The following is a 21,141-nucleotide window of genomic DNA, read 5'->3' as shown; positions in this document are numbered from 1 at the left end:
TCTAAGCAACCCAGAAAGCCCTCCAGAGTTTACCAGGGAAATCTTGCCAGCATTCTGTGTGACATATCTTGTGACAACTTGCTAAGTGGTGATCAGTTGACAGCTCTGCCCCTATTTTTGAGAGGCTGCTCACTTCAGAGCCAAATGGGTTGAGCTGGATATCTAACTCCACCTCTCTTGACCTAGTCTAGCTCCACCTCTATGGATCTAGTGAAGTGCCACTCATTTCACCACCTACTGGCTGTTAACGTTAATGCAAGCCCTTTGTTAGATCAAACTTTAACCTAATGGGGAAAAATGTTTATTGTTGATGTGCGAAGGTTAGGTCAAAGTAACCATAAGACTTGCATGGAAATGGAGATGTTGGCATAGCTAATATTGCCTTACCTTTCTTTAACATTTTTCATGATTTCGGCATTGTTTCTGTGACTAAAGGCATGACATCTGTGCACCTCGCCTTCTATTTTTCCACCGTATCAAGGCTATTTGTGAATTTATCTCAATCATATGTGATTAATTAATAAAATAAAGTATGCTCCTAATATGATCTTTGCTTTTAAATGTGGGAACTGAGTTGCCCTTGCAGGTGTGATAAAACATTTTTAATAAAATGATCACCTATCTGCTTGTCTTATCTCGTTTGTTCCTTTTAAATGTACACTTAGGGTCTCCACCTAAAGAAAGAAAAAAAACAACATTTACACAGATCTGCCCCACTTCACCTCCACCTGGTGTTGCATTGAATTCATGAACTTGTGTGTCATCATGAATCTTAACTGAATCTGGCCTGGCATCACTCTCTACAGTTCTAAACAGATGTAGGTCAGTTTTAAAAAGATGCCATTTTGCAATTGTTTTATGGAGGCATGATTATCTTGCTTTGGAACATAGGCAGTGCCAGGAATTCTTTTTAGAATCATATGCTGCTATTATTGAAAATGATTTTTTAGAAGGAGGCCCTCCAACGGTCACCTCAACAGAAAGTGGAACACTTGCATCAACAGCTTCTTTTTGGCGGTTTAAGCAACTTTGCTTCCTTGCGTCCCCAAATATCTTAGCAGCAACCATTTCTGACAGCACCTCCTCCTCCAAAATGATGGATGTGGTATCCAATCATGGGCAGAAGAGCAAAGACTTTAGATGCATGCACTCATAAGGAACAATTCCACTCCTGTCTGCAAATTCAGCATTTGTCTTGCATTCATCCAGTTCACAGATTATGTCTTGGCTTGCACCCCATGTTTTTTTTCTGAACATGTATAGGAGAGCAAGGCTTAAATAATGATTTATAACAGCAAAGATGCCATTTTTGGCATCAATGCATTGGCATGACAGGTGCCGTTTAGCTGAAATTTAAAAATTTAGGCAAATTATCCTTTGCCTGTGTATTCTGTTAATGTGAACCAGCAAGTTCCAACAAAATCCTACTACTGACAATGGTGCTGCTGGGGATGTGCTTTCCTGTTCAGCTGAGGACGTCACTCTGCCTTCCTGTTCAGCTGAGGATGTCGCTCTGCCTTCAGGTTCAGCTGAGGACGTCGCTCTGCCTTCAGGTTCAGCTGAGGACGTCGCTCTGCCTTCAGGTTCAGCTGAGTACGTCGTTCTGCCTTCCTGTTCAGCTGAGGACGTCACTCTGCCTTTCTGTTCAGCTGAGGTCATCGCTCTGCCATCCTGCTCCACTGAGGACGTCACTCTGCCTCCATGTTCCGCTGAAGACGTCGTTCCTCTTCCTTGCTGCGCGCAGTATGTCACTCCCCCTTCCTGCTCCACGGAGGACATCGTTCCCCCCTCATGTCATGTATCAGGAAACTCTGGACTCCAGTTCCCATCAGCCACTGCACTGCACTGCACTACATGTCACATGATCACCTGCACCTGATTCACGTTCTGTTAACGAGCACTCTTGTGTATATATGTAGTCATTGTCTGCACTGTTTCTCTGTCTTTTGTTGTCTTAGACTTCTGTCTTCTATGTCACGGTGTTTTGTTTCATGCCACGGTGTTATGCCAAGTTGTCTTCATGTCTTTGTTTTGTTGTACGTTTGTTTAATAAACTGTTTTGTTATCTGCGATTGCTTCTGCCTCAACCTCGGTACGTGACAGTGCCGTCAAAACAGATCTGACCCATCGAGGTATGGATTCCACAAGATCTCTGAGGGTATGCTGGGGTATCTGACACCAAGACATTAGCAGCAGAGCCATAAGTCCTGTAAATTGTGAGGTGGGGCCTCCATGGATGCACACACACCCGGCTGTCCACATGATGTAAAAGAAAATGTCGTGCTATATAAATGCAGACCATTTACCAAGTTCTGATGCTCACATGCCCATTGTAGGCTCTTTTGGCAGTGTACAAGGGTCAGCACTCTGACCAGTCTGTGGCTACACAGCAAACTGCAATTCACTGTGTGTCCTGACACAGCGATTTGTACTATAGTACCTCTTGTGTAGGATCAGACCAGACGGGCTAGCCCTCGCTCCCCATGCACATCATTGAGCCTTGGGCACCCATGACCCTCCTGCCGGTTTATTGGTTGTCCTTCCTAGGACCACTTTGGTAGGTACTAACCACTGCATACCAGGAACACCCCATAAGACCTGCCATTTTGGACATGCTCTAACCCAGTTGTCTAGCCATCACAATTTGGCCCTTGTCAAAGTTGCTTAGATACTTACGCTTATGCTGACTGTTCACTTGCTGCCACCACTTGACAGGTGCCATTGTAATGAGATAATCAATGTTATTCCTGTCACCTGTCTAGCTATATCATTGATTTCTATACGTGTCTATAAGTCTTTACGTGAACAGACGTTGCCATGACAATTGGTCGCCATGTCACGTGTCACGCCTATGCTCACACCCGCGCTGACCTCAGAGGTCGCGATGAGCTCAAAAGTGGCGCAAAAAAATAAAAAAACTCCAAATGTCGTGCAGTGTAAATGTAAGTTCTTTTGGCATGTGGTATTTTTAAACTCTGCCTGTTTCCATTGATGATGGTAATATTAGTCTATCCCAGTCCCGAACAAAAAAAAAAGAGCTTGACACTGAAAAAAACTTTGTTTACACTAAATTTTATTGTATGCTCTTCTTGACATAACGTTATTTTACTGATATAAGATCCGCGTACAGTGACAAGTTTGTTAGTTTAGCTCAGTTACAGTCTCTTTGCACAGTGTGGTTTGGGTGACTTTGTTTCTTCTCTGAACTGTGGACTGTAGAATAGAATAGAATAGTGTGTGAATATACAGGTATATGCCTATATGCTGTGTGCTATGAATATGCAATACAATGTACACTAAACACACTTTGCAATATTTAAATAATACAGTGCAATATAAAATATAATATGCAAGTACAGAATCATAAATTGCATATTAATCCTATTAAGAGATGAAGAGATAAAACCCCTCTATCCCTGCTACAGAGGGAGTTCCGACTGTAACATGAACAATAGGTTATCATTAACGCGCTCGTTCTAACACATTATTGTTTCTATAGTAACAGGTCATACCCAGGATGGACGCTCCAAATAATCCCAAACTAATAATAAACCAGTGTGTGTGTGTGTGTGTGTGTGTGTGTGTGTGTGTGTGTGTGTGTGAGGGAGAGAGAAAGAGAGAGAGAGAGAGAGAGATGGTGAGGGGGTGACTGGTTACCGCAGCTATAATGTAGGTGAGAACAGGAACTAACTTGTCTCCCGGATGTCCCACAACATTAAATCTAACTATAGACCGTTATAATGCGCGACGTGTCGCTCATTAATAAATTACACCTTGTAATCGTTGGCAAATCGCTATTGTATTGTCGGAAGAACGCATTCAAGATAGTGTTGTTATAAGAAAAAAAATATGTCGAATGTACAAATTGCAAGTAAACTTCCAATAAAGTTGCTATGTTTGATAGGGTAATGGGTATCATATGCTAGGCATGTCACTCATGAGGATGTGTGCGTTGCCATGCAACTTTCTTTTGCAGCTCATTTTGTATTGTTAGCGCGCCATCTGCTGAACATTTCCAGTATCTCTGCTAACTTGTCGAAAGTAACATTTTAAAATCTTTTAATAATCATTATAGGATTGTCTCCAGAGTGTGGTGTATTTCTTAACATTCAAATGTAAGCATACAAAACAACTATTTGTTTTCTCGTTGCTATTTTATTTATTTATTTATTTTTAGCAGTAAACAAACTGCCAACCAAAATGGCCATTCCTCCGCCGCAGGAGTCTGTTTCTCAGGGAAACGGAGTGCACAGCGACACGTAAACACAGCAGAACCAGCGCTGGATGCAAACTCACAGGTACTGTAACTTTGAATAATTGAATAATTTTAACTAATAACTAATATAACTAATCACAGTTTATATTAATATTAATACTGTCTTGCAGCTTCAGTAGGAAACGCTTCTCTAATGGTATTTAAAACTATTTCGGGGGGAAATATGTATCCCATAGTTTCTGTACGTTTCTACGGGCTTTAGCTAGCTAGCTAACTGACTTTGGATAGTTCTTATTTCGGATAATTCATTAATCTTGTTCCCTAGGCAAGAACCTGTATATTTCTAAAGCCAGTTTTGGATGGAGCTATGTGTATGTTTTTGTGAATGGTCAAATTGGTGCCCCAAGCGGAATTATATTGTGGTGCCCCCATCCCCTCCAAATATTATGATGAAATAAAAAATATATTTATGAAATTTGAAAATTAAAAAACAAAAAAAACATTGAAAATTGGATTATGAAATAAAAACACATTAGGTGTAAAAAAAAAAAACTTTTTATTAAAACTATAGCCTATATATTGCTCTACAGCATAACAAAAATAATACGAACACAATTATGAATATTAAATGACAAAAAATAAGAAATAAACATTAGTAAATAAAAATAAATGAAACAATAATAAAATAATTTTCAAATGAAACTTTTGCATAGGTTTTCATCATTGACCTGCATTAAATGAATAATGCAAGAGATATCAGTCATTCAGGAAGAGGCAAAGTGTTATAATACTGAGTTAGTCAGGTATTCTGTATACTGAACTACAATCAACCTAAAGCTGAATTTAGCTTTTCACCGCATAATGTGTCAAAAACTGACTTATTTCCCAACCCTACAATAACCATGAAATGTTACACTATACCAATATTTAATAATAATTAATAATAATAATATTAATAATTTATAATAAATAATGAAACTAATGGAGTTTATAATATAAATATTAATATTTAATAATAAAATATTATTATTAATAATAATGCCAATATTGAAATATGTACGTTATAATGTTTGTTTATTTATTTATTTATTTATTTATTTATTTATTTATTTATTTTTAAAAACATTTTTGCATGATGCTGCATCTGTGCCACTAGGTGTCATTATAAGACCAAAACATTTGCCATGATATTAACCAGCATTAACCCACACAGGGGGGTCATTCCATCTCCATTCATTGGAGTCATTCCATCTCAAGTGGTCCAGTGTTTGTAAAGTTGGTTGAGCGATCGTTTTAATTATCGTTTAATTATCCAACTTTTTTTTGGTGATTATGTATATCTATTGGCATTGCAAAGTCACCAGTTTTTGGAGTTTAAAAAAAAAGTAATTTCACTTGATTTAACTATGCCGGCCATCTTTATGTCATGGCACACAACAAATTTTGGTTATACAGCTGTTTACGGGAACCTCAATATCTCGGCTCAACCGATCTCTAGAGTATATTACATACATGGACATACTGCATATAAACATTTTGCACATTCTTGTTCCTTAGACTTAGAACTTAAGTCCAAAATATAGTGCTAAATATTGCTCATAGTTGCACTTTTAGGGTCAGTTTATAATGGGAAGGGTTTGGGTCTCAGTCTTAATTTTTTTAGGGAGTACTAGTGTGCATGCAGAACATTTCAGGTTTGAGATTGGAGGTAAACTCTGCAGGACAGTGGACCTCGAGGGAACGAGCCTGATTTATCATGTTGATACAGGTATACTGTTGGTATGCATGAATAGATTTTATCCAAATATGGAAGCAAAGTGTTCAGTTGGGTGTTTTACAAATGAATAGTGTCATAAACAGAGCTTTGGTGTTGTTTATCCTGTTATAAAGGCAGTAAGTGACTTCTGAGGTGTAGTCAATTACTGCCTTTATAACAGGATAAACACCATAGCTCTGTTTATGACACTGGACTTAAGTTAAAGAATGTGCTAAATGTTTCATATATGTACATGTACCTTGTAATGTGCTCTAGAGATCAGTTTTTGTTCCAAGGAGCTACAGTGCCCCCCACTAATATTGGCACCATTGGAAATGTGAGCAAAGAAGGCTGTGAAAAATTATCTTTATTGTTTAACCTTTTGATCTTTTGTTTAAAAAAAATCACAAAAATACTTTGCTCTCATGGATATCAAACAATTGCAAACAAAACACAGGCTTATCCAAAAAATATCTTTGTTAAATATAGGTGTGCATATTTAGGCCCTTTTAGTCAATACTTTGTGCTACCTCCCTTTGCCAAGATAACAGCTCGGAGTCTTCTCCTATAATGCCCGATGAGGTTGGCGAATACATGGCAAGGGATCTGAGACCATTCCTCCATACAGAATCTCTCCAGATCCATGAGGTCCACTCTTCAGTTCACCCCACATGTTTTCTATGAGTTTCATGTCAGGGGGCTGGGATGACCATGGCAGGACCTTGATTTTGTGGTCAGTAAACCATTTTTGTGTTGATGTATGATTTGGATCATTGTCCTGCTCAAAGATCCAACCACAGCCCATTTTAAGCTTTCTGGCAGAGGCAGTCAGGTTTTCATTTAATTTCTGTTGATATTTAAAACATTAAAGAGCCACCACCATATTTAACCATGGGCACAAGGTACTTTTCCATATATATGTGTGTGTGTGTGTGTGTGTATATATATATATATATATATATATATATATATATATAAGATATATATATATTAAGATATATATATTTTTTATAAACCTGTGTTGTGTTTTAAGAAGAGATCAAAAAGTTAAACAATAAATAAAATTTTTCACAGCCTTCTTTGCTCATATTTACCAAGGATGCCAATATTGGTGGAGGGCACTGCAGGTTCATCCTGAGCCGAGATATTGTGGTTTCCATAAACACCTGAATAATCAAAATTTGTTGTGTGCCATGACACAAAGATGGCCGCCATAGTTAAAACCAAGCAAAATTTATAAATAAATAGAATAAAATAAAAATAAAATGCTGGTGCCAATACATAGAGGTAATCACTCAAAAAACAAAATTTTAAACGGTCGAGCAACTTGCATTAGATTGAGATGGAATGGCCGTTTGACTTAATATACACAGCTTTGCTCCCTGCCGATTTTACAAAGATTGTAACTAATCAATCAGCTTTTAGAAATGTCACAACAAAATGAAGCAGTTTTTACATAAAAGTCGGTAAATGTGTTGGCATTCAAATGATTGATTATGTTAAACACCTTTTTATTTTTGCATCCATTATTCCATTACTTCATTCTACTACTTTAAATCTTTCCACTTTGCGAACCTGAAAGTGACGCGCTTAATTTCTTTCTCTTCTCAGCACCAGACTCCTGTTGTCTCTTCCCAGGCATAGTTTTCCACTGGCATCCATCATACACAGGTGTAAACAGACACACAGCGACGCATATTACCACGCACAGCCTACTAATATTCCTACTTTTTATAAACACAGATTTTATTTATATATTTTAATTGTTAGAATATGTTGTAATTCATATTAAAATTAGAACTGACTTTTTTAGCAGCTGAAATGGCACCCCCTTGGGAGTTGGTGCCCTACGCAAACTGCATCACCCGTGTATGGGGAGCGGCGGTACTGGTTTTTAAGTAGCTTACTCTAATATATACTTATATTTATCCTTATAATAAGCTAGTTAAGTGTTTCCTTTTCCCCTTCTTTACCAGGATTCCACTTGTTGTTAAGAAAATGGACACGAAAGTAGGGAGTAATCCAAATTGTTCATCAGATTAAAAATTTTGCCTGTTGCAGCCATGTCTGCACCTAAAAAAGATATTCACAGAGACACACTGACAGCTCCCAGGAGAAACAGCCATGACAGATCATCCGTCCATAATCCAGGATCTGTTCCTACTTTACCTCTCCTAACATCACGTTCTCCAACATTTATGGGTGAACCCCCGACTGATTGCCCTCTCAGCAGGCCTCAGATATCACAGCTGCCTAACATATCTGTTGTTGAGCTTCCTCAGTTGGTAGCATCAGTGGGTCCAGAGGTGGCAATGACAGATTCTGTATGGACGGAGGGACCCGGTCTGATATCATCTGCTCTCACTGCTGATATTCCCCTCAGAGTAATTAAACACCCTCAGAAAATAAAGACAGAGTAAGTCATGGAAAATTAACATCATCCCATCGTAAACAGTTTTAGTTTTCTTCATTTTAAGTGGCGTGTGGGCAGTTTTGATTTGGCAAGTCTTTTTAAGCTCTCTAGGTGAGGGTATCTCCAAACAAGGCTCCACAGAGGGAACAGAGATTGGGAAAGAGAGTAAGACCAAGTGCAGTCCTCTTACCGGCATTGAGGTGTTTGAGATCTTTGCACAAAAAAAACACCTGGGGGGGTTACAGTTTTACCATTTGAAGGGTTCTGAAGATGGACCATATAGGTAGTATTACTTTTTTTTATGTGTTTATACATCTGCTGCTTATATATGTATTTCTTTTTCTAAAGTCTATCTGCCGACTTTAATGTTTGTGAAGTTTAGTAAGTCAACTGATATATGTCTGATATATGCCTGATACAATTTGTGAAATGTTTTAGAATTCTGAGAAAGGTAGCAAAATGCTACAAACTATTAACAGGAATGCTAAATGCATTAAGGCAGTGGTTTTCAAAGTGGGGGCCGCCAGGGGGCGCCCGGGGGGGGGGCCTCAACAATTTAGTGTGAAAAATAAATACATGTATGTTTGCTCTTTCTCACTCTCAGACAAGCATACACACACACACACTCAATTCCTAATGTAATGTAATGTAAAGATGTAAGATATAATTATTAATTAAAAAAGGGGGGATATATTCAGAAGTCTGTATTTTTAATGTGTTTTAAAGACATCTTGCAAAAGCGCGGCCTCGGTCAAATTTTAATGCCATTTGGGGGACTTGCCCTGGAAAAGTTTGGGAACCACTGCATTAAGGAATCAATGTGTACAGTATAGACAAATACAAACCGTTTAAGAAAAGCAGATTACATCAATCAAAAAAACATTTCAGTAGTTTATTACTTTGTACCTCTAGGGGAGTGGATAATAAGGGTTATATGCCAGAAGGGAGTAAGATTGAGTATATTTAAATACTGCATATGAGCAATTTAGGCTCAGCAGCTCAGCTTTGTACTTAAGTTCTGCTTGTAAGTCGTTTTTGATAAATCACTGTCTATTATTGACCTTTTTTTCAGACCCTATGATCTGCATGTGGTCCCTTGCAGCAAATCAGGCTCAGATCACTACATCTTCTCGCCCACCTCAGTGATTCATGTGAAGAATGGCTGTAGTGTTGGGCTCTTGAATCTAGCAGAGTGGTATCGTGAAGCCATACTATGGAAAGCACTGAGAGATATCCCGTTTTTCAGAGACTATCTATTACATAAGGCTTTCACCAGGTGAATGATCACAGATTTCATCTTTTAAAAAAATTTCTTACTTTTTGTTTTTCAGCACCATTTATGCAATTTATTTAATTTTGGTAACTGAATGGGATAAACATTTATATAAATTAAACCTTCATGTTTTATATGATAGACAAATTTTACTTTGACAGATGGTCACAACTTTCATTTTCAGTCATAACAGTCATTTTCTTGACAGTTCTGTCTAGTTAAATGTAAACATAAACTAGTAGCTTTTTTGTAGTAGTTAACAGTTTGTTTGTTTTTGTTTTTCAGATGGCACAGAAATGTGTGTCATGTCTCATTTCAACGCAAGTGTAAGAACCTTCAGTCTAAGTTACTGATAGATGTTCCCCAGTTTAGGGAAGCTTTATTTAATTTGACCAGGTGTTTGATCTTTTAATATTTTATCTTTGCTTATCACTCATTACATGAAAAGTGTTTATTCTGTTTGACATATGTTGCCTTTTTTTCTTGTTTTAGACTAATTGAAATGCTTAAAAAAATGCACTGGCTACCACAGGATGAGTCACACACATACACTCTTACAGAATTTCAGAACACACTGTTGAAAAGCAATCAACAATCCCGAAGCTTCATTGAGAAATTCTTACATCACCGCTCTCTGATACTGACTACGGTAAATTTAAATTTCATCAAAATAGGTAGCTACTAATAAACAGAACCCATGCCCGTGTGGGATTGTTGACTGAGACTGTAGTCATTTTTAAAAACAATTCTAGAGTTAGCATTAGTAAGGACTGTCATGATTTCACTTTCAAGCACGCTCAGACATTCAACTGCTTGAAAGCCAGGTCACAACTCTATAAATGTGATTATAATAACATAATGATTTAGAAAGATGTTCACAAGTGCAGTTGCTGTCCTTTTGTCTTTGTAATCCGATTTTATGATCTCTAAGCTCCGATAATTAGCATGTTATCTTTGCTAGCTAAAAGTAGACCATTCAGCTGCTTGCAAGCCAGCTCTATTAACATACAAAATTTGGCTTATAATGATATGAGGATGTTCATGAGTGCCGTCACTGTCCTTTTTTCTTTGTAATGGGGAAAAAAAAAATACTTGATTCATAATGGAATGGTGGCTAGTCAGCCAATTCAAAGCCTTATACAAATTGCATCTACATACAGTGGATATAAAAAGTCTACAAAACCCTGTTACAGTTCCCGCTGAAATGATTGGAATGGCAAGGCCAATTCAAAGGCCAAGACATTTGGGTTTGAAATCAAAAGATGGATATGACATCAAGCCTGTGACTCATTGACATCACTAAATTGTTGGTTTCTTCTTTTGCGATCCTTTTCCAGGATTTTACCGCAGCCTCTTTCAGTTGTTGTTTGTTTTGGGGAGTTTCTCTCTTCAGTCTCCACTTCAGGAGGTGAAATGCATGCTCAATTGGGTTAAGGTCTGGTGATTGACTTGGCCAATCTAAAACCTCCCACTTTTGATCCTTTGTTGAGTTGGTAGTGTGTTTTGGATCATTACCTTACTGCATGATAAAGTTCCTCTCGATTAATTTGGATGCATTTCTCTGTAAATTGGCAGACAAAATGTTCCTGTAAACTTCTGAATTCATTCTGCTGCTACCATCATGAGTTACATCATCAATAAAGATTAGTGAACCTGTTCCAGAAGCAGCCATGCAAGCCCAAGCCATGACGTTACTTTTACTATCTTTCACAGATGAGCTTGTATGTTTTGGATCATGAGCAGATCCTTTCTTTCTCCATGCTTTGGTTTGTCCATCACTTTGGCAGCGGTTAACCTTGGTTCAAGAACTTTTGTGGCTCATCTCTGTTGCTCATTTCTTTGTTAATTCCAATCTGGCCTTCCAATTCTTTCTGCTGATGAGTGGTTTGCATCTTGTGGTATGGTGGATTGTGATACCTTCACCCCTGCTCGGTGGAGGTTGTTGGTGACTGCTGTTTTGGGGGGTTTTCTTCATAGCTCTCACAATGTTTCTGTCATCAGCTGTTGTTGTTTTCCTTGGCTGACCCATTTGGTTGCTCAGTACACCCGTGGTTTCCTTCTTTTTCAGGACATTCCAAATTGTTGTACTGACTATTGTTTGTGTAATGCCTCTGATTGATTTTCCCTCTTTTCTCAGTTTCAAAATGGCTTGCTTTTCTTCCATAGACAGCACTCTGATCTTTATGGATCTTTATGTTGGCTTATCCTTATTTTAACAACAAATGCAGTCTTCACAGGTGAAACTGAAGGCTAAAACCAAGAGTAGATGTTCAGAGCTATTTATTGTTTAAACAATAATCAATTTAACAGGGCACACCAGGGAAACAAGAAACACGTGTCAGTTACATGTTCCAATATTTTTGCTACTTTTGATCTCAAACTCAAATGTCTTCAATCTAAAGCAAAAACATGTTAATTGGCCTTGCTGTTCCAAAAGTTTTGGAGGGGACTGTATAATTGCAGGTTTTTGTGATGTAAAAACTGAAACCAAGATAAATCGTGCCAGACTTTTTTCCACATTTAATGCGATATAGCAACCAACTAAATTCAAGGAAAATCATTTTAGGAAAAAGAGAAAAAAAAAAAACAACTTACAAATATAGCTGCAAGCAGCAATGGCGGGCACCCAAATTTACAGCAAAAAGATTATTAAAGTTTGATGCGTTACCAACACTATTTAAGATATAAAAAATCCTTTAACAATTATACATCTGATCAAGTTTGAGGTGATTTGGGTAAATGTCAGAAGACTTTTAAGTCTGTTTTAAGTGACACACGTCCTGTGACACACTTCGTGCCACCAGTTGGTGGTGCTAAAACTGTGACTCACATCTACATGATCAGCCCACATCTATGTGATCAGTCAAAAATACCAAAATATGTGATTGTGCATCTTCATTGGCTTGGCATAATTTTGTCCATGTTTGGTGACAATCACATGAATATTGTCACACACTGCCATCTTCTCTGATTGACGTTCAGGGGTGAAATGACAAACTGCCCAAGTGGAGAATTATTCAGAGCTAAAGAAAAAATATGCCCAGGCCAGGTTACGCCCCTGCACATGCCCCTAATAGCTCCATTCTATTTAATCTCCTGCTACATTCTACTCAATCTACTGCTTGTTTTGGGAACCATTAAGTTAACTTTAATAATTGCTGTTTCTGGAGTGAAAGACAGGATTATGTTAGGTTTATCTAAAATGCTACATTTTGCTTTATAAACCATAACATGTGTTATCGTAGCTATTGACTAATACCTAAATGTTTAGGTACAGGAGACCTGCTACAAAACATACCAGGAATTACAACAAGTGAAAGAATTTCAACTGAGCCAATGCAGCAAGCCATTGCATCTTCAGCAGGACTTGATTAGAAGCCTTCACAAAAAGCTGAACCAAACTGGTCAAGCCATTCAAAGGCTGGGAAACTTTACAGCTCTTATGGACTGCATAATTGTACAAAACCTTGTTTCTGTCACTCAGTGTGAGCTCATGATCTACCTCAATAAAGTTTTGAAGGTAAAACATTGTTCTACTCATGACTTGTTAAATGTTACATACACACATTACATATTAGCTGGAAGTGCATGATTGTTATATCATATGCCTTGGTCAATGATAATGCCATTCATGAAAGTGAATGGAGATTGAATGGATCTCATGACAGTGAAGAGTGTCTTATTTCTCATATATTTATTTGGCTGCAAGCCTGATTTATTCTCACTGGTGATGCAGTCAGTTTTTACAAAATGCATTGCTAGTTTGAAAAGAATCATTGTGAGTATGTGGAATATTTGATACCAATTACTTTAGATTAGATGAACTGTCTGCGGCATGATCATATTAGTGTAACATATTAGTGTGAACTGTATTTAGAAAAATTGGCAATCGAGCCTAACCTATGACAGAGATCGCCCATTTTAAAAGCACTAAATCTTTCCCACAGTAGTCATATGCTTATTGATAATGCTATCAGGAATCTTGCATAGCTTCTGATTATTTTCATGTCCAACAAAAGCAAACAAACTGATGTGGCTTTCTAACAACAGTGATAGACCACTCATACTATTTATGTAACTAAATGTATGTTTGGCCGTTTTATATTTTCACTAGTGGCTGCATTTAACTAATCATAATTGTTCCTGTCTCCAGACTTGCACTGATTGACTGCTGGCAACATGCAAGAGAGAGAGCATTTGTAACACCACTTAAAGAAAGTTTAACAATGCTTAAGCAATGCATCTGCGAAAAACTGTGTGTTTAAATAATGTAAATAATATATGGGGTTGATAAACATATTCCAGAGACAATTCATGCCTTTTTTTATATATATATATTTCTTTAATTGTCACATAAAGTTTCACATCACTGTAGAGTGTGCCTTATTAGGCGGTTGTAGGTATGACTTTTAATATATAATCTAGGTGCCGAATGAGGCACTTATTTTTCCATCTGTTTGTTAAATTTTACAGCAGGAACAGAAAAATCAGGGCAGTCTTTTCCAGGCAGAGCTGACATTTGGAGTAGGTGGTCAGCTTGAGCTGTCTCCATCGATGCACCTGTTTCAGGAACTGCTGCATAGAGCACTGTTGTCTGTGGTTGACTCTACTCTACAGGTGAGAAAAAATTGTCTCTGTGTATTTCAAGGACTGTGACAGTTCCTGCTTTACTTCCATGTAAATCCCAGCTCTTTAAACTGATCATAAAGATGGTTTGATGCCTTTATCTATAGCTTGTTGATGCCTGCAATAATCTGCCAGATTCTAAAGCTCCTTTGACAGCGAGTTTCTCTTTTGTCGGTGGTTTTCAACAGCCTGCTCCAAACCCTGGCATTACAAATAATACAAGTGTTCGTGTCAGAAGAGGTGACAGAAATTATTACCTTTTACAACTCAAAAAATGTCACATTTCTGAGAATGGTACTTGGAAATAAGTATTAAACATGTTATACATTAAACAGTGACTCTGGAATTTCATTGAAATAATATTTATCTCAATCACCAGATTTATTGTAAGAAGATATTTATTTTAAGCTGTGTTATTTTCAGCATATGAACAGAGTGGATCTGCACTCACATGTACTGGCAGTTTTCCCTATAAGGAGGAGACTTGTGTTCACACAAAGATGGTGCTTCCCAAACTCAGTTCTTTTAGTCTTCAGGGTCAGAGACTGCAAGGACAGGTCTATCCTCTGTCCAGAAACCAGTTGGAATGGCACCTGCACCACCATGCTGGGGCACAGGAGATTGAAAAACAGCAAGCCAGTATTATACAGGTAATGCAAGCAGTTCTTTGTCACACCTGTTTCTTCTTGTGTTGTTAACCTTGAAAACGAATTTCTTATTATGACCTAAAACATCGACAGATTTTCACACAAGTTCTCAAAGTAGACAAAGAGTACCCGATTAAACAAATAATACAAAAAAATATTATACTTGGTCATTTATTTATTGAGGAAAATGATCCAATATTACATAGCTGTGAGTGGCATTGTTGTTTTACTTTTACAAAACAATACTAAAAGTAATGTGTGTGGCTATATATATATATATATATATATATATATATACAGTATCTCACAAAAGTGAGTACACCCCTCACATTTTTGTAATTATTTGATTATATCTTTTCATGTGACAACACTGAAGAAATGACACTTTGCTACAATGTAAAGTAGTGAGTGTACAGCTTGTGTTACAGTGTAAATTTGCTGTCCCCTCAAAATAACTCCACACACAGCCATTAATGTCTAAACTGCTGGCAACAAAATTGAGTACACCCCTAAGTGAAACTGTCCAAATTGGGCCCAATTAGCCATTTTCCCTCCCCGGTGTTACAAGGTCTCAGGTGTGAATGGGGAGTAGGTGTGTTAAATTTGGTGTCATTGCTCTTACACTCCCTCATACTGGTCACAGGAAGTTCAACATGGCACCTCATGGCAAAGAACTCTCTGAGGATCTGAAAAAAAGAATTGTTGCTCTACATAAAGATGGCCTAGGCTATAAGAAGATTGCCAAGACCCTGACACTGAGCTGTAGCACGGTGGCCAAGACCATACAGCGGTTTAACAGGACAGGTTCCACTCAGAACAGGCCTCGCCATGGTCGACCAAAGAAGTTGAGTGCACGTGCTCAGCGTCATATCCAGAGGTTGTCTTTGGGAAATAGACGTATGAGTGCTGCCAGCATTGCTGCAGAGGTTGAAGGGGTGGGATTTCAGCCTGTCAGTGCTCAGACCATACGCCGCACACTGCATCAAATTGGTCTGCATGGCTGTCGTCCCAGAAGGAAGCCTCTTCTAAAGATGATGCAGAAGAAAGCCCACAAACAGTTTGCTGAAGACAAGCAGACTAAGGACATGGATTACTGGAACCATGTCCTGTGGTCTGATGAGACCAAGATAAACTTATTTGGTTCAGATGGTGTCAAGCGTGTGTGGTGGCAACCAGGTGAGGAGTACAAAGACAAGTGTGTCTTGCCTACAGTCAAGCATGGTGGTGGGAGTGTCATGGTCTGGGGCTGCATAAGTGCTGCCAGCACTGGGGAGATACAGTTCATTGAGGGAACCATGAATGCCAACATGTATTGTGACACACTGAAGCAGAGCATGATCCCCTCCCTTCGGAGACTGGGCCGCAGGGCAGTATTCCAGCATGATAATGACCCCAAACACACCTCCAAGATGACCACTGCCTTGCTAAAGAAGCTGAGGGTGAAGGTGATGGACTAAACCCTATTGAGCATCTGTGGGGCATCCTCAAAAGGAAGGTGGAAGAGCACAAGGTCTCTAACATCCACCAGCTCCGTGATTTCATCATGGAGGAGTGGAAGAGGACTCCAGTGGCAACCTGTGAAGCTCTGGTGAACTCCATGCCCAAGAGGGTTAAGGCAGTGCTGGAAAATAATGGTGGTCACACAAAATATTGACACTTTGGGCCCAATTTGGACATTTTCACTTAGAGGTGTACTCACTTTTGTTGCCAGCGGTTTAGACATTAATGGCTGTGTGTTGAGTTATTTTGAGGGGACAGCAAATTTACACTGTTATACAAGCTGTACACTCACTACTTTACATTGTAGCAAAGTGTCATTTCTTCATTGTTGTCACATGAAAAGATATCATCAAATATTTACAAAAATGTGAGGGGTGTACTCACTTTTGTGAGATACTGTATATAGATAGATATATATCACATTACTTTTAGTATTGTTCCACTTTAAACATTTAAATAATGGGTCCTTTTGACCTGAACAAACCATGAGGGTTCACCTCAGATTAAGCAGTGTCAGAATTTGTACTGGTAAGGGGGAACATAGATGTCCACAGATCAGGAAGTGGCAACTGCTGATGTTTGAAAGTAAAAGCCATAAATACTCCATTCAGCTTCAGCACCCTCTAGTCCTCTGTTAGTCTCTCATCTTGCTTCTGTGTCCGTCATGTACCCAGTCTCAGCCCATAATATAGACACAGTTTTAATCTAAGACTCAGACCTAGTTTAAATCTTAAGCCCCACTTCTGCCCCGTCTTGTGTTGTTGTTCCAATTAGTATGTACAGTGCTGTGGAAAAAATATTTTCCCCATCCTGATTTCTTCTGTTTTTGTGAATCTCTCATACTAAATTGTTTCAGAAATTAAAGCAAAATCTAAGATAAAACAAAGGCAACCTGAGTAAACACAAAATACAATTTTATATGATAATGTTATTTATTGAAGCAAAAAAGTTCTCTAATACCAGCTGGACCTGTGTGAAAATGTATTTGCCCCCATAGTTACTAATTCCCCAAATCTATGAAACTGCATGCATAATGGGGTTCAGCTGGACTAGACACAACCAGGCCTCATTACTGCAAACTCTGTTCAATCAAATCAACACTTAAATAGAACTTTTTCAACAGCATGAAGTTGGTTAAAACGTCTTACCCAGTAACACACTGTGCCAAAGTTGAAAGAAATTCCAGAAATGATGAGGAAGAAGGTAATTGAAATGCATCAGTCTGGGAAGGGTTACAAAGCAATTTCAAAGGCTCTGGGACTCCAAAGAACCACATCGAGAGCCATTATCTCTAAATGTAAAAACTTGGCACAGTAGTGAACCTTCCCAGAAGTGGTCAATTTTCCAACTACTCATCCAGGAAATCACAAAAGAGCCAAGGACAACATCAAAGAAACTACAGGCTTCTCTTGCATCAATAAAGGTCACTGTTCATGACTCCACTATCAGAAAGAAACTGGGCAAAAATGGCATCCATGGAAGAGTGGTGAGGTGAAAACCACTGCTAACCCAGTAGAACATTAAGGATCATCTGAATTTTGCCAAAACACACCTTGATGATCCTCAAACCTTTTGGGAGAATGTTCTGTGGATTGATGAGTTGAAAGTGGAACTGTTTGGAAGACAGGGATCCCGTTACATCTAGCATAAACCAAACACAGGATTCCACAAAAAGTAAATCATACCTACGGTCAACCATGGTGGTGTTGGATAACTTTTTTTTTTTTTTGCTTCAATTAAAAAATAATAATAAAAACTGTATTGTGTGTTTAATCAGGTTGCCTCTGTTTTATGTTGTATTTAGTTTGAAGATCTAAAACTATTTAGTATGAGATATACACAAAAACAGAAGCAATCGGTGAAGAAATACCTTTTAACAGCACTGTAGATACTCTTTTTTTTTTTTTTTTTTGTCTAGTCTCTTTTCAAAGTATTGAATGTTTATAACCACAGTTCTTTCTCTACAATGAGCTCTGATCACCAAGTGGTGCTTCTGGTATTTTGAGCATTCTGATTTGACTCAGCTTATTGGTTATAATATGGTTGTGTTGCCTGTCTGCCCTTTGACCCCTGTTTCCTAAACACATGTCACTTCCTGTATGTTCCTGATTACACTGTGACTGTTTTCCCCTTTAATCTAGGAAGCCCTCCAAGAGATCCAGCAACATTGTGAAAGGCATTCCTGGTTGGTAGACGCTTATTTGTGTGCCAGTCAGTGGAGCCCAGCTTCACTGGAGAGTATGCGAGGATGGCCTGCCACAAAATATAAGGAACACATACAGATGATACAATTATGGATCAATCAAGTGCACAATGTGCCTACTGCTTTTACCACATCCAATAAACTCATCACTATTAACTGTTCACATATCCAAGAGATGCTAGGTGTGTTTATTAATGTATGCATACCACATACAGATATGTGACAAATTAAAGGGGAAAAAAATAAATGGAGAAAAAAGGATGCGTACATATGCTTCCAAACAGATGTACTACATGAAACAATTAACATTCTGCCATGATCTGTGATATGTGTATAAAAATTCTGTGTTGGCCTCAGTCTTGGAAAAATCATTCATTATTGAGATGACAATGCCCTATCCACAGTACAGTAGGGCCTGCTCAGTGGTTTAATGAGTTTGAAAATAATGTAAATAATATTCTATGGCTTTCACAGTCACCCAGTCTAAACCCATTTGAGCATCTATGGGAAATTTTGGGTTGCTCTGTTAGATTTTAAGCTGCCCTGGTGCCTTGTTATGAAGTATTTTGTGGACGATATTCAAAAGCAATTGCAATCTGTATTTGCAATTGCATTTCCTATTTGTGGACGCATACATTTTGACATAATTCAAATGAAAATGCAAATCATGTTTTATCATTTGCATTTTCATTTACACAAACGTACAGTGTCTGCCAAATTTAAAATGGAAACGCAGAGACCATTTGCAATTGCATTTCCCGTGTCTTACGCGTTATGACCCTGTCATATTGAAATAGCAATAGCAATTACCCCGTTTACTATTTCACTTCCTCAGTGTGGTGTATGGAGCTGGACAACATTCAAATGGAATCCCAAATCCATTTGCATTTACATTTCCCATGCCTTGCACAAAACCTGCCAATCAGTGTTCGGGATGGGACTATACTATGGAGCGTGTTTGTATTTGGAAGTGACGTCACTCACGTTCGACCACAATTTAGAGCGCCTTGCGGTCACGGGAGATTCAGTGCACATTCGAGATTCTTTCTTCTATTTCTCAAACAATAAACACACAGAAAGGACAAAGTGTGTATTGTCTTACTCTGGAGTGAAACGAGAACCAAGTGCAATTGAATATATTTTTTATTTTTCTCCTGTTAAATCCCCCTGAAGCTAATCCCTCAAAAATGTAGCTCACCAGTAATGGAGTCAGTAATCTAAAAATGTAATGACCTGGGCAACTGTGTAAGATTTTACCAAGATTATAGTCATCTGCTTCACAGGATATCTAATGTATTGCAGTATTATGGATACAGTATTTATACAGTTTGCAATTGCTTTTGAATAATGTCCACAAAATACTTCCATAGCTTGTTGTTGCTAAACACCTTGCTAAGACACTTTTTTCCATTAATTTGTCACTTGCCATATTATATTCCAAGAGAAAGATTTTGTTGTAGTGATTTATTTATTTATATTTAATTTAACCCCCCTCCCCTCCTCCTCTCACAGAACCCTTACTGAACACCATGAAGAAGGATGTTTTAAATTTGCTGTCTGAGGAATTGCAGTTATGTGCTGAAAACTTGATAAATGATCTGAAGAAATTTATGGAATGCCTTCAGCTTGAACCCACTGACCTGAATGAGTTTGCAAATTATGCTAGCAGGGTATTTATTTCTTAAGTATTTGTTATTTTCACTTATAAGTGACATTTACTGCAAATAATATGCACACTTCTATGCTACTGGAATCTGAGGAAACCTTTTATGTGCAGGTAAAATGCTACAAGGAAACTGATATTCACCAAAAGCTAGAAAACCTGTGCTCCCTTCAAAAAACTATTCAACTGAATTTTGGAAACATAACTCCTGAGTTAGTTTCATTGATTGAGGAGGTAGGGAGCCTGATCTCGGTGTTTTTGCATACACTGAAAATGTTTAATTAAACACATTGTCATAACACACCATGTATTTATTATCGTAGACATTTGCCCTGTGGAATCAGTTTGTTCCTCTGCTGAGGACAGCGACAGAAAGAGTCATGCAGCAATTGCCGTCCATGATTAACACTCTGGACAACGAATTTTCCTCTCTGACTAAACAACTAGAAGATCTGGTCTGCAGTGCCACCACTGGATCTTTTCTGGACCTAAATCAGAATTCTAGCCAAATTATTCCTAAACTCAGGATAAAGTCTGAACAGCTACATTTGATAGTTGCACAACTGAATGAGCTGAATGGGACCAACCAAAGCCTGAGAGGTAGAGGTTTTTTCCTAAACTTTTCACCATTATGTTTCTGCAGGGGGTTTGGAAATTTCTAATTTCAATCATGTATCAATACTCCTCTTAGGGCAGCCCTTAGATCTCTCATTTGTGATGACAGCCAAGCAGAATATGGAAGCACGGAAGGAGCTCTGGGAACTAATGGATGTGTCCACTGCACAGATTCAGGAATGGAGGCTCGTTCTGTTTAGCAAGGTGTGTCTATACAATTGTCACTGTA

At 38.2% G+C, this 21,141-nt stretch overlaps 1 protein-coding gene across 1 annotated transcript in view; it reads left to right on the top strand.

Moving 5' to 3' along the window:
• Positions 1-3,338: 3,338 nt before the first annotated feature.
• The window catches only part of LOC128621098 (dynein heavy chain domain-containing protein 1-like), a 19,251-nt gene continuing 1,448 nt past the window's right edge, over positions 3,339-21,141 (top strand). The window contains exons 1-18 of the mRNA XM_053646587.1: positions 3,339-3,669; positions 4,178-4,298; positions 7,584-7,643; positions 7,786-7,856; positions 7,949-8,388; positions 8,489-8,668; positions 9,458-9,661; positions 9,944-10,054; positions 10,151-10,307; positions 12,930-13,178; positions 14,132-14,275; positions 14,392-14,524; positions 14,708-14,934; positions 18,573-18,816; positions 20,147-20,304; positions 20,412-20,531; positions 20,621-20,897; positions 20,989-21,116. Of these exons, the coding sequence (XP_053502562.1) occupies positions 8,036-8,388; positions 8,489-8,668; positions 9,458-9,661; positions 9,944-10,054; positions 10,151-10,307; positions 12,930-13,178; positions 14,132-14,275; positions 14,392-14,524; positions 14,708-14,934; positions 18,573-18,816; positions 20,147-20,304; positions 20,412-20,531; positions 20,621-20,897; positions 20,989-21,116 (2,685 nt within the window). The 5' untranslated portion in view covers positions 3,339-3,669; positions 4,178-4,298; positions 7,584-7,643; positions 7,786-7,856; positions 7,949-8,035. The remainder of the gene's footprint in view (positions 3,670-4,177; positions 4,299-7,583; positions 7,644-7,785; positions 7,857-7,948; positions 8,389-8,488; positions 8,669-9,457; positions 9,662-9,943; positions 10,055-10,150; positions 10,308-12,929; positions 13,179-14,131; positions 14,276-14,391; positions 14,525-14,707; positions 14,935-18,572; positions 18,817-20,146; positions 20,305-20,411; positions 20,532-20,620; positions 20,898-20,988; positions 21,117-21,141) is intronic.

This window comes from Ictalurus furcatus, chromosome 17 (assembly GCF_023375685.1).
Source record: "Ictalurus furcatus strain D&B chromosome 17, Billie_1.0, whole genome shotgun sequence".
NCBI lineage: Eukaryota > Metazoa > Chordata > Actinopteri > Siluriformes > Ictaluridae > Ictalurus > Ictalurus furcatus.
This window is presented reverse-complemented; position numbering and strand designations above follow the sequence as displayed.